This window comes from Helicoverpa armigera, chromosome 10 (genome assembly GCF_030705265.1).
Source record: "Helicoverpa armigera isolate CAAS_96S chromosome 10, ASM3070526v1, whole genome shotgun sequence".
Taxonomy (NCBI): domain Eukaryota; kingdom Metazoa; phylum Arthropoda; class Insecta; order Lepidoptera; family Noctuidae; genus Helicoverpa; species Helicoverpa armigera.
The window spans coordinates 11013280-11028241 of NC_087129.1; the positions used below are offsets into that span (position 1 = coordinate 11013280).

Below are 14962 nucleotides of genomic sequence, written 5' to 3' on the forward strand. Positions count from 1 at the left end.
TATCTACTTAATAGTCTACAAAAGTAATTATCTTTGTACAGATAAAAGATAGATGTATGAATTTGTATCTATCTATGTGTAGTAATATTTAAAGTTGAAGTTTGTTTGTGTGTTTAAAGGCATAAATCTCAGAAACTACTGGTCCGATTTAGAAAAATCTTTGAATAGTAGATAGCCCATTTATCCAGAAAGATTTTAAGCTACTTTATATCTTAGTGTGCGCAGTAGTTTTTACGGGAGGCGAAACCACTGGAAGAAGCTAGTAAATATTTGTGTATTCTAGAAGGTGTTATAAAACTGGTTTCGCAATGCAAAACAGCTCCAAAATTAGGATTTTATCTTAAGTAGTGTTAATAAATATAAATATGCTAATCTGAGTCTATATGCGTCTGCAACCAATAGTGTTGCACCACGAATGACATTTGAAAATCGAGCAATCCTATTGGTTGAAAACAAATGCATTCTAATGGAACTGCAGACTACTACACTATAAGTCATTAATATCTAATGCCAAGAGTTGTTCTTACTAAGGAGCATCTTTTCCTATTAGTATTGTAAATAAATGAAAGGTAAATAAGTATGTTTGTTACTATTTTATGTTTTAACTAAGAGATGGATTTTAATGAGACTGGGCAGTAGTAGAGCTTACCTATTTATAAGAATAACATATAAACTACTTTTTATCTATTTGCGAGAAATGGTCCACATATTCAGAAGGTCTGTCTAAGTTATATTTAAACCATAGGTACTATCATTGAATGTATATTAGTCATTTACTGGCTGCAAAAATTCTGAGAATGGCGCTCCTCAAAACTGTATAGTCAAACATTAACACTCAGATATTATTCATAGTGGCAAATCATGCCTGAATGTCAGATTTTGTTAAGACAAGATATTTGCTTCGGTTTCACTCGCGTCAAGGAAATTATTTTCCATACCTAGATAAAAATTGTCCCGACATTATTATTAGCAGAGATGTATAGACTAAAATACATGTAACTTGCTACCCCCCGTGGTTTCATTCGCTTCCCGAACTTCCCGCACATTGATAAAAAGTAGCCCATATTTTGTTCTGATATAGAAGTTTTATTATTGCCAAATTTCTTCAAAATCCATCAAGTTTTAGCGTGAAAGAGGAACAAACAACCATACATAATAGACTCACTCAATATTAGTAATGATTTAATTCAATCAGAAATCAAACCTAAACCTACTACAAGAAGTTTCCCGTCATGGTGAAGTTTCTAATCAGGGAAAGATTGTAGAATCATGACGTTAGCAGTATCAGATTAATATATTTATCTGTATCGTACAAATCTTGTTAATCTTAATGGGCATACGTGCGTGACCATCAAAAGATAGGTTATTATATAACTTAATACCTATAAGTATGACTCGTGTGTTTTCCACAAAAAGTTAGAAAAACATACACCTTATTACAAAAAGAGTCGAGAAGAGTACAGAAAGAGTCTTTACTCCCTTTAAAATTAATAGACTTTACAAAAAATAAGGGTGATGCTGTGATTAAGTATAGTAGTATTATTGCATCAATTTTTATACAGCTTTAATTTTGATATGATTTTTTATCGGATTTTCATGAAAATTATTTCATTTGGTTGTTTGCGTTAATTTACAGCAACCACATAAATGGCCAAATCAACCAATGCTCATTTTTAAAATTCTAAACCTAATCAGCAATAATTTCTATCTTAAACAATCAATATAGATAAATAAAATTATAATGCTATAATTCAGTAGTGTTTGATATATGGGCTAACGCGTGATAATTAAAACGTCATAGCGGCATTTATCGGCATCAAAGCTCTTGATGCTATTGGCCTGGGAATCTAATAATCCTTTCTATCGCTAATATTGTTATCAACTAAAAGAAACATCTGGGTTGCGATATCAAATCTTACGCATTCCATTGAGTTACATGACATGTTGAATGTACAATTCTTTTAGATTAAAATATGGTTTGTCTGTGAGCTTAATTCATCAAAAATTTCCCAGCTAATTCAACGAAAACTTTTTACCACTAAAGACCTTTCTATGGACTTCAAAACAATAAAATGTCGGTCCCTCTTTTACACTCAGGCCTCAAAATGGTTCGAATATATAAAGAAATATTGATCTTAAATTATGTTAAATACAAATGACCTTACTAAGCTCTGAAGTCCAAACTTCTTGGCCGTAGTAAGCACGACCAATCGTAGATTACCATCAACTTATACTTAGGCGAAGTCGGAAGTAATTGATAGTATCTGCTAACATGTAATAACTGGTGTTTATTGCGTTGTGCTCGTTATTTTTGACAGAAGTGTAAACTATTGTTTTTTGGTTAATTTCCGTCATTTGTTTTTGTGGATGCATAGAAATGCGGAAATAAAAGTTTTCAATTGCTCAGTGCATTTTGTTACGGTGAATTTTGCATTAATAAGTTTATCGGACTACATACTTAAATTGTAAGAACTTTCGGAGATTCATTAATTTGAGATTCATATTGTATTATAACCGCGATTAATAAGATCTCTCTAATCGAATGTTTAATTAGGGACAACATCAAAACAACATTTTATTTCGAATTTTCTACTAAATATTATAGATAAACTTTGACGTAGAATCGGATCTTAAAATTTCACAATATTAAAACATACTAATCGAAGTAGTTTTTTAACGAGTTGGTACCTGTGTTCTTCCAAGGTTTAATACGTTTATAAGATCTTGTAGATTTAAACCAGTAGAGCAAATAATAAACATATCTAAGCATAGTTGTTTACATGCAATTCATTTGATAAAGAGGTCGGCTGACAGATTTATATATTTATATTTATCTTTTATTACCTATTGCGTGATGCATCTCTTCCTTGTTTGTGTTGAAGGATATTTTTTTAGTTCGTTAACAACTATGATATGTATTGGTTCCGTTAATGATGAATTTATCAAAATGTCAACTTCTGCGTAAATGTCTTTAGATGTCATCTCAGCACAGAAAGGTATATGAGAAAAACATAAGATTGAAATGAGAAATGTAAAACATAAGATTCAGTTATTTAATTATAAACTTAGTAAAATTGATATTTTTATAGGAAAATTATCACTCACTTTGGGTAAGAATTCACTGGAAAAAATCATAAAGTCCAGCGAAAAAAACTGAAGACTGAAAAAATCATCGCTAATGTAAAATCATCGCTGAATGAAAATTCCTCAGTACTCTTAAAAACCTTCTTCAATTTTGTAGTCAGTTAAAAATGTAAAGCGCATACAAAGCTTGTTTGTTCAGATAATAACACGTTAAAGCTTTGATCTTTAAGAACTCGGAAGCAATCCCTACGAAGGTCGATTGCGAGACGATTACTGGCCAAGAAAACAACCTTACACCACAAAGCAAATTGGACCCTAGCTTCATAGGCTTAAGGTATAAATTCGTTTGTAGAATCAAGTTGTATTTTTTGTATCTTTTATTAAATTGTACCAGTTTTGAACTCAGGTGCAAGTCTGGTTTCTTTACTTAGTCACGAGCACGACAATTTATTTTGAGCTTTATTTAATCGACGCTTATTGGTCGCAATAAACTTTTTGTGTGCATATGACAGTAAGTAGTTGTAACGGTTGGAAAAACCAGGAGTTTCAGGGTCCTTTAAAATATACGAGCTGTTTTTCACGATTCCCTTTGGCTATATTTTTTCTGGTGTGAGTTATTTCTCTAGGAGAAAAAAGTTGTTTCCTAAAAATGCGCGATAGCAAAATAATTATATGATAAATCCTTTGAAAATAAAAATATATACCGTCTTACCACAAAAACATTTTTAAGACTTGTCTAAAAAATGTCAGATTATGACGTTGACATATGGTTCATTTTGCAGCCACAATTTTAGACAAGTGTAAAACAGACGTTTAGGTTTTTGTAGTAAGGCCAATAAGGTTTATAGGTGTAGATTTAATTAATTGAATAAACGGCTCCTTCTTGTATCATTACACAGTACTTTTTTCCCTTTAAAATAATAACATATCAGTCCTGTAATTTAAAGTCCATTACGCGAACACAATGATTGTATGTATTTTTCTGCAATTATTTTTATTGGATAGATTATGTTGACATACAATGTTATTGTCTTGTTTTGGCAATTATGAGTAACGAAGTTTTGATTATCTTATGTTTATTATGTACGTTATATATCACATATGCGTCTTCTAAAACATATATTGTAGGTACTATTTTTAAGAATAAGTGCGTTTTGCTGCGACAGTAGAATAAATACGCAAAAAATATATTTATATAAAGAAATTACTCGACTTTTTAGATAAATAAAAACAAGTGTAACTAATTAAACAAAGGCCCAATGCTATTTAAATACACGAACAACTTGCAGTCTGACCGATTTGCAACGGTTCATACGCTCTGTTAGACACGGCGTTAAAAAACCTCTTTATTTATTTTATTTGTAAAAATACAAGAAATCAGAAGAATAATAAAATGCAAGTTTTTATCGCAAAAAGTGCTGAAGCTTTAGACACGGCCAGCTGTGTGATTTCAGGCTTAGAATAAAAATATTTTGCGATTGAAAATGCTGATTCGTTGACACTAAAATTATATCTAATCACTTGCGTTTTTCCGCGGTTACACCTGCGTCCCGGGGGAAGTACTTTTCTTACCCAGATAAAAAGGCTTACTCGATAAATGGGCTATCTAACACTACAAGATTTTTTCAAATCGCTCTTTTATTTGTCACGATAAGTGAGCTCAACTGTATTACATTGGTATAGGTATTCTGCAAAGTTATTCCCAAAGGAGACAAGTTAAATGAAGCCCATACATACAGTTTCGAAAGCCCAAGAAAATTCCTAACATGTCACTTAAACTACTTACTCATACATTGGAAAACTTCTAAACGCTTTCGAATTTTCTGCGCGCACATTCGCAATTAACCCTCGAATGACGGGGGACCATTTAGATGCCTTGGCAATGGTCGCACAGAATGACCTAGCTACATAGCCTGTGTGGGTACGGGTTAAAGTATGGTGTCTATACTTTCTTGACAGAATTATGTAGCTTTAAAAACTCTAAAGTAGAGTTAATGACACTATTGATAGTTTATTGTAAAAAAATATTGCAATACGTGTATTAACGTTTATTAATATTGAGAAACAATTTTAAGATTGGATCATGATAACGCAAATAAAATTATTTTTTCTGTAGATTTTTTGATTATCGTGCATACTAAGAAAAAGGCGTAAAAAGTGTGTTATACAGAAAATCGTATTCATTGAATAACATAAATTATATCAATGTTTCTCCAGTTACCACGCCTTCCCACACAAATACTTCCACGTTGAAAAAACTTAGTATTCCCCACACTAAGTTAACGCATATGTTGTCATATGACTAATAACTTTAAATGCATAACCTATGAATAAGCCTTTCGACATGCAAGTATTGAATTGACATAAACAATGTATTTCATAATGTCGTTCTTTTAGCTACATTGTTTGACATTTTAAGAGTATACAGTTATAGAATAGGTCTTGGATTTGCTTGAATTTCACTTTTGTCTATGTAGGTCGAGGACGCACTTTAGACGTCACCTCTTGGCTATGAGACACGCTTGCTACGAACGCCATTTACAATTTAAATAAAAGAAAATTGACTGCGACTTTTCACGGGTTAATAGTTGTCTTTTGTTTTTATTAGATATCTAAATGGCATTTTAATTTCGAAATTTGAAATCAAAGCAGTTTTTATCAAGTCTATGTAAAAAGGTTGAATGAATCTTGCGATAACTAGTTGCCTCAATGAATTTTGCAAGAACTCGAATCGACTGATGGAAATCCCAACATTATGTAAACCTGTAAATATTGTAATATGCACCTTATTGCTGATTATATTGTGGTTGAATTTAGCAATATCATTGTCTAGCTGACTCACGTAAAATCCGTTTCGAAACGATGTTTTAGTGATAAATAATTTTAGAAATGACTGTAGTAATTGTGGTTTTAATCTGTTTATTAAGTGTCGCCAGATACGATAAGTTAGCTTATCAACTTAAGTACTTGGCAAGTGTTCATTGAGGAAAAAAGGAACTAAAACAAAAGGGTACGTAATGTCTAAAATCGGTTTCTATTTGGGGAAAAGATAAAAGATATTTTCCACGCTTAGTTTCCTATCGGCTGTTTAGTTTATGAGATATAGATCTATTGCTAATGATTAAGTCTTATCTGATTCCGTTTTCTACATCTAATCCTTTTTCTTAACGAATATAAAAATGATAATTATATAACTTTGAATGACATCGGTATATCAAGTTATCATTACCATATAACACGAAAAAAATATTTTGTTGCGCAAAACAATTGTTTAAAAAATCAAGTTTAAATTAACTAAGTAGGTTGTATACTTGTTCTAAAAATAAATATGCATGCAGCATACATTGATTACTGCATAGGTTAGTATATTAGTATTGCAATCAACCGGTCTTGTATTAACTAGGAAGTCAAACAACTCTTGAGTAAGTTTCCTTTGTGTGTTGTTTACGTTGTATCTTGAAGATTTTATCTTTGATTAAGCAGAAAGGGAAGGAACAAAAATATTAATTTTTAACAATTGACAAAAAAAATGGTCAAATAAGCCCTTCTTCTCTTGCTACTTAGGTACTTACTTAGCTCTCTACAAAGAATATCTTTAAGATTCTGACTTGACGCTCAATATAACAAGAGGCTGTAATGATCAAAATAAACTTCGTATAAAAAAACTTGAGACTCATCTAAAGAAAACCTAAAAAAGTAAATCCCATTTCACAATTTCAACTTAAAAATCTATTAAGCGGTTGGTAAATGACTGAACGCCATTTTCCAAGAAAGGTTCGCGTCTCGACAGACTTTGGAATCAAATCACGGCTGAATCATAGTGTTGCGAAAGTAGAAGGAAAAAACTGTCGATGTTTCCAAACGCATTTTTTGGCAAACTGTTGTGAAATTATTCGTGAGTCAAGCTGAGATAATTGTTATAGTTCTGTTTGTGTTTAAATGGTAGTAGGTTTTCGTGAATGTAATAGTGATTATGTTGTTTTAAAGAAAGATACACAGTTTTTTGTGTTACTTTGGATAAATAGGTAGATAGATAGATTAATATTTCAAATAAATCATGAAATTATTTCAATTACCGGTTCTTTATGTAAGCTCTTTTTTTACTTTTCTATGCTTCAATATTTGATAAGTAGACAGAATTACAAAAACACTCATTAGAATAGGTACACGTGGAATAGCTTAGAGATAAATAAAGTTAATCACTGCAATGCATATTTTAATAGTAATTAACTTATATTATCTAAATAAAAACCGGCCAAGTGCGAGTCGGACTCGTGCACGAAGGGTTCCGTAAATTACAGTTAAATCAACCTATCTCAAAAACTATAAGAGATACTTTGATCAAACCAAAAATCGTTGAAAGAGTTAATTAGCATGCATCACCTCTATTTTTTTTAGAATTTAATACCCCGTAGTTATAAAAATAGAGGGGGGGGACATACTTTTTACGACTTTGAGAGCTGATATCTCAAAAACCGTTCACTTTAAGAAAAATGTTTTTTAGAAAACTTTATATCATTTTAAAAGACCTTTCCATTGATACCCCACACGGGTATGTACACCGAAAAAAAAAATTTCATCCCTCAGTTACATGTATGGGGGGCCCCACCCCCAATTCTTTTTTTTTACTATTTAGTGTCATATTTTTGTAGCGGTTCATACAACACATATTCCCATCAAATTTCATCACTGTAGTACTTATAGTTTCCGAGTAAATCGGCTGTGACAGACGGACAGACGGACAGACGGACAGACGGACATGACGAAACTATAAGGGTTCCGTTTTTGCCATTTTGGCTACGGAACCCTAAAAAAGGCATAGTTAATATGACAGCTTAATCATTTATTGACATTATAATTATCAACTTTATATAATTACTAGAATTAAAATAAAAGAATTACTTTAGACATGGTTCTACAACGTGTTGAAAAAGCTATCAGTTATCACCTTTTCAAATTCACGTTTGACATTCAAAGGGCGGCCATATTGGTTTTATTAACACTATTCTTTATTCGGGGCATGTATGTGATAATTTTTAGTTCATGGAAATTTACATAGTCCGTTATTTGTATTGTCTGGCTAAACTAACTGAAAAATTCGCGGAAAATTTAAAATTATAAATATAAATAAACAAGTAAAACATTTCATACAGTCTTTACGCCCTTTTAAAATTGATAAAGGAATGTAAAATTACATAACAGTCGGTATTAATATACCTACCATTGTTCTTAAGCACACTAGAGTCATACATATTTATGAAACATAATAATACATAGTTATTAGATAGAGTCGCACGTTTGTTACCATGCTCGTGTAGATTCAACAAATACATACATAAATGTCAACTTTACAATTAAAATAGATTTATTCTAATAATAAACCAAAAAGCATAAAATTACCAAACATGTACGAGCTAAAGCACAACAAAGAAAATCGTGCACAAATCAAATTTATCGATACGAATAATCGAGTAGGCGGCGAGTACCGATTTTATGTATCGAATGCGCTCGCGCCGCCCAATCGCAGCGGTGAAAGGGAAACTTGTTTTGCGTCACAGGCTGTATAATGTTACGTTTGTGTGTACGACCTTGTTATACCTACATGTAATTATTACGCATAATTGTGACCACTGTTTGTAGGTATAATAAGCCAAAGTACTTTTTCGAACAAAGCCGTTATTAACTCGTTAAGGCTAATTGATTTGGGCTTTTGTATTAAAAGTTCACTTATTAAGTGTTAAAACCTTTTGTAAATAATTAAATATCGAGCCAATTGAACGTGAATATTGTGTATTTTAAGTTCGACATTAAGCTCTTACGTGCTTCTAACGCCATCTGTTGTCGAACGCCAGAACTTCTACGAAGCGAAGCTTTCGTGAATCGATCATCGATATTTTGGTTGACCTTTTGATAACATCAATAACTTTACCGTGTCAAATTGTTCATGTTGCATGTTATATTTTGTATTTGGAACCAGTTTTTGACAATAAAACAAAAGATTACGATTAGTTTCGCGCACGTGGTCAAAATGAAATATGGTTTACATTCGGCCATTTTGAATTCAAATTCGTTTTTTGTTTTGAATAATTCAATCATTGGCTGTGACTAAAGGTTAAACGGTGGACGATTTAGAGTTTTCTAAATATACCTAGGTAAGATTTCGATAAACCATAGCGCTAAAATGTTAAAGTAATCAAAAACCTAACCTCAAATTTTATTCAACAAATAATTATTTCAATATAATCCCCTATTTTTCCAAGCCTTCAACCTAGCAACAAACAAAACATAAGTAATGCAATAATCGTAAGATCAAATCCGCCATTTTGTAAGTGGCGGGGAAAACCTGAGACCTTGACAACTGGTTCCACTCACTCGCCGCGCAAACATTTAATGCTAGCGTACATTTTGACGATATTCTATATGTATGTACGTATATGTACCTACTATGTATGTATATGTGTGTATAGGTGTGGATTTCTGTAGTATTTATGTATGTATGTAGTACTATATGTATGTGTTTGGGTAAATGTTTGAGTGAGTGTGTGTGTGGGGGTATATAGGTGTGAATTTCAGTAGTATTTATGTGTGTATGTATGTAGTGGTATGATAGTAATCTCGTTTTCTGTAAGGGTGAACCGCATTCCAATGGTTTGTTTATGGAAATGCGTGTGAAAAGTAGATTATAAATTATGTATGGAATGACTTGCCAATTATTTTAAACTTGGATATTTTTAAATGATGTTTTTTTTCTTCAATTTTTTAAACTTCTTTGATAGATCCGATAAATATTTCTAAACTGCAAAGATAAGCTCAAACATTATTTTATGTAGGTACCTATCTTTTTACATTCTCTTTTGCTCGGCTTGTGCATTCTTTTCATGCACCTGTTTACATAAGTAATTATAAATAAAAATCTTAATTACTTAAGTGTAGGTACTTATGTTTCAAGATAAGACCTATTATGTAAGTGTCTGATTAGTAAGTTTATACTTAACAAACTTTCGACAGAGTGCCTGATAATTAATTATTACTGCAAAATTATTTTGTTCATGAAGCAGATAACATGAATTAACTTATTTTAAAATTTTCTAAGAAGGAAGCCTTGGTTTTATGATTTTATTGTCCTGCTTTCAAATAATAACGTCGACGATGTTCTATACTAATATAATAAAGAAGAAAAATTTTTTTGTTTGCTTCGAAACTACTGAATTCTTTCACTGTTGAAAAGCTACACTTTTCCAAAGCAACGTAGACTATAATATGTTATCCCTGTACAGGCGGCATGCAGTTCCCAATGGGCGCGGGTAAAACCGCAGAAAACTGCTAGTATTTCATAAATAGCGCATCAAATTAACGTGATAACTGCCTTACTTACAGTCATGATAACGCGACCCCCTGTCAGATTTGATAACACACACATTCTATATTTTATAGTCAAGATAAAAAATTCTAGGGGTGTACGTACGTGACCCATAACACTTAGCGAGTATCATCTAAAAAATCTGTGTCAAAAACATGACGGTTTCGTCGAATTTACACTTGATTAAGTCAACAGACTTTATGTGTATTTTACACTTTTTTGTGATAATAGCAAGGTGCAAGATTGTCTTATGCTGAGTGCAAAATTCGGTAAGAAACTTTTATGTAAAGGTTAGATGCACTGAATTACTATTTAAATGAAGAAATGGGCCCATTGTTTAAAATGAGGATCATAAAATATGTCAGTGAAGGTCCCTATGTTTTTTCCTATTTCATTAAAACTAGCTCTGAGGAGAATTTAATTAGTATTAAAAATGCTTCGTTAAGTCTCCCCTCTAGCTAAAATTTAAACATACAAAATGATGTTTAAAACCATGGAAAATTAACGATAGTAAAACGGTTCCACTCATCTGACCGTACGTGACATCTGAAACGTTTGCGCAATCTTATTTAGTTATTAATGAACAAATCACCATTAGGGATTTCTGTGTTCTAAATACAGAACAAATGCGTATACTATTAATTTTATACGTGACTGCATTGCCCTAATACGTTATTGAGATTATCTCATCAATTTTTCCTGTCAAAGTACATGCCTGATAAGGTTTAAGTATTCCAATATTTTTAGTCGTGATTTCATCTGTTTAGATAAATAATACAGATTTAGATTAAAGTGTATGCAGAAAAAGTATATCTTGTGAGATAATATCTGCCCTATCTAAAGGAAAAATAAGCTTTAGGAGGTCTGATACAAGTTATATTTATTACTCTGGAATATTCTGTGTGTGAATTCTACTCTACGCTGTTGTCGAGACATAAAGGATTTTATCTCTACTTTATCATTCCATGTAGATGACATTTTATTTTTTAAATAGTGTTTTTTCGTGGAAATCATCAAATTATGAGGAAAAGTCTAACAGACTTACTGACTAGAACCCACCTTTGTTCCTCCTAGACCCGTTTAAGTATCAGGGCCGAACTCTTTCGAACAATCCCACAGCAGTCTGAAGATATTCCCTTTATTCGTCTATGTCATAATATACCAAACTTGGTACCTCCTCACCTCGTGACACTACCAGTAGATGGTCTCCAGTATCCGTAACACCAGACCATTAAAACCCGCGGCTCGTGCAGTTGCTAATGAACTCACGATTGATTCCTCAAAGCCAAGCGGATCCTGCGTCTAAGCCGGGAAAACTATGTGGTCAAGGTAACGTCAAAGATTTATACTCTTCGAATGACAATAAAATATCGGACGGATTACACAATGGGCTGTTGTTTAAATTAAATCTATTTATAGGTGTGTTTAAGTTTAATGTTTGATGGAGTTTAGAGTTGATGTTCGGGTAATAAAATTGTGTAGTTACATACTATGGAATTTATTTGGAATGTCTATTTTCAAGCAAAGTGTTAAGAAAGGGTTAGTAAAATTACTGAAAGTTTTCTTCACAATGAGGTAACATGAAGGCTTTTATGGCTCTTGTATTTACATATAAATATTTTACTTCATCGCCTAAAATATAACCATTAGTTTGATTATATCATACCATTGATTGAAAGGTTTAGCTACTAATAAACAGTTGATACCAAGAGCCCATTATTGCTAAGATTATAACAAGTAAATAAAAGCATAAAACTCTTTTGATAAATACGAATATTAATGAATATCAGTCAAATAATTATCATCATTCATATCAGTATTATTATCAGTCAAATAACACGCCCTAAGCATTAATTTTACTGCCCAGTATTTAATGTCATACTGATTTCTAAACAAACAGCGATTAAGTCCATACATATTAGGTTTATTTACTCAGTGTAAGTTAAACCTGTACTTAAACTGTGTTAGCTAACTGTGTGTCCAGTTATTAAAATTCATAGACAATTATATATTTATTACCTATACTTCTGAGCACTGCTGACGTTCAATAATTGATTTTATTAAAAAACGATTTTGTTAATAACTTTATTTTTAAATGGTTTTGTTCAATATCTTAAAATAGTGGCAATAACAATTTTTAAAATCATTTTCAAAATCATTAGGCATTCAATTAATGACTCACTTATAATTCAACAACAGATAAATAGTTTAGCCGACGATAAAGAGTAAGGTTCGGTTTAACAAATGTCACCATTATTCAGCACGAGCAAGATAATAAAATTGATAAAAATCAACTATCTGTGTCAACTCTTCACAATCAAAGTAGATAAATAAGTTATATTTCTTGACATTAACAAGTTCACGGGAACCAAAAAAATGGTGTTTTAATCAGATAAAAAATAAAATAATACCTAGTTACATTAAAATATATTTTTTCCTCCAAAGGCTCCTATTATGAAAAACTTGCATTATCTTATCAAAAAAAGACCTTTGCTCCTTACGATAAAATGGCCCGATAAAACAATATATTTATCGAGTGTAAAATGATAAAATGTTAAAAAGAATTACGTCTTTCCACGTAGACAGTCGCGGCCCCCACTCGTAATAAGCCATTCATAAAATACTGATTAAATAAAATAAAATGTAAATATATTTATTGTTTAAATGTAATCAAAACGATAAAAAATAAAATCAGTTATTTGAATAAAAATCTGTGATTTTTTTATACTAGTGGAAAAACTATTTTTAGTTTAAGTTTTTACGGACATTTTTGCGGATTTTTTGGAAAAAAAGAATGGTGTCTGTTTGGGATCAATACTGGCGAAACTACGGAGGACATTATTTTGTGGCTGAGGACTATCAGGTAATTAAGAAGATTTTTATCATATAATTTTTAGATAAAAAATAATTTGGCCGATAAGATTGTCAGACACATGTATGAATGTACTTTTTTCATGTAATTTAACCAATTTGCTTTTTTAAAATAATTTTATTTTCTTCTAAAATTATTGTGATTTTTTGTTAATTTTTTTCTATATTAATATGTCACCCATACACTGGACACTCAACAATGATGACACATGGTGACATCATTACGATTACCAATTACGTAATCATGGATTTTCTCTCCATTTTAGTCTCTTCGAAATGTGCAACAATTTGATGGTTGTAAAGCCTTTTAGTGGCTAATAATGTGTATTTTATATCATTCTAATTAATATTTGTATGCATCGTGTTTCAAAATAATTTTGTTTCTTGTGTTAATAATTCCAGTGTAAAAGAATTGTAGAATAATTACATAGTTAGGATAATTTAATAGTTATAAGCAACAACAATTACCTTGAAAAACAATTACCTTTGTAACCTAATGTCTTATTTTTGTGAACTTAGTAATAGCTTTGTGAATAATAGGTAATTTAAATTAGTGCACCAGCTTGTTAAAATTACTTGGAATAAATATTATTTATTTCTCTCTTTCTTTTTTAGTTAGAGAAAAATTACCTATTTTTAAATTTTACGTCACCTGACATCGGATGATTAATGGTATTTACACTTGCCCCACCCACATACAAAGTAGCAATTCAATTCAGGTATGTTTACATACAAAATACTCAATGTAATATTTTGCACACGACATGTTAAGCGTGGGTGCTTTATGAATGGGTTTTCGCAGTGTCATTAAACAACAACAATGACTTAAGAAGCCGGCATTCCCCCTTACATAACTACTGGCTAAAAATAGATTCGCGAATCACTTAAGGTATTGTTTATACTTGATTAACAGTTACCTTTTCAGGTAATTAGTTTTCGTACAAAAAATAGCGAAGAATCACAACAGGTCAGTTTGTAAAAAAAGAGCATTGTCGGCTTCCGCAAATAATAGTACATAGTGTAACAGGACATCTTAGATGCTTTACGAAAATAAGTACTTGTACCTAATGTAAAAATAGAAACTTATTAAGAAGAAAGTTTTTTTTTTTTTGCAAAAAATTTCACGTAAAAAACTGCAACCCGTTGATGTCTTTCATACTGCAATTCAGTTATTCATTGAACGATTACATACAGTAATCACTGGAATATTTCATAGGTAATCGTAATGATAATTATGAATTAAAGTGAATTCAAACCGTGCGACCAAAATGTGTATTTGAATTCACACGTGTAAGACATGAATGTGCGTGTGTGTGTAAGTACAATACGTACACGCCTTCTTTGTCTGTAATCAAGTATTATTACTGAATGAATGAAGTGCGGAAGGTGGTTTTATGACGTCACTCACGACCACTTAGATCACGACTCGTTTACCCATATCAATGAGGGTGGGTTAACCCCTGTTATATTAATATTTATGTAATCATAACTGTCATGGCAATCGAGATATAGGTGATTTGATTACCATAATATTATATCATAGCACCTTCACATACATTCCACTGTTATAATTATCTGGCAGACTCTGAATGGTGCATTATTAATGTTGACATTACCATTGATTATAATGTATTAAAAAATATCGTT

General features: G+C 31.5%; 1 protein-coding gene across 3 annotated transcripts in view; it reads left to right on the forward strand.

Annotated features, from left to right (window-relative positions):
* Nucleotides 1-14962, forward strand: part of LOC135117368 (DNA-binding protein D-ETS-4-like) — a 36836-nt gene that overhangs the window by 2852 nt on the left and 19022 nt on the right. For 2 of the 3 annotated variants that reach the window (XM_064036474.1, XM_064036477.1), the window contains exon 1: nucleotides 12992-13307. The exons of the other annotated variant lie outside the window; for it this stretch is intronic. In XM_064036474.1, the coding sequence (XP_063892544.1) occupies nucleotides 13239-13307 (69 nt within the window). In that variant the 5' untranslated portion in view covers nucleotides 12992-13238. Of the gene's footprint in view, nucleotides 1-12991; nucleotides 13308-14962 lie in introns of those variants that run through there. 3 annotated transcript variants of the gene reach the window in all.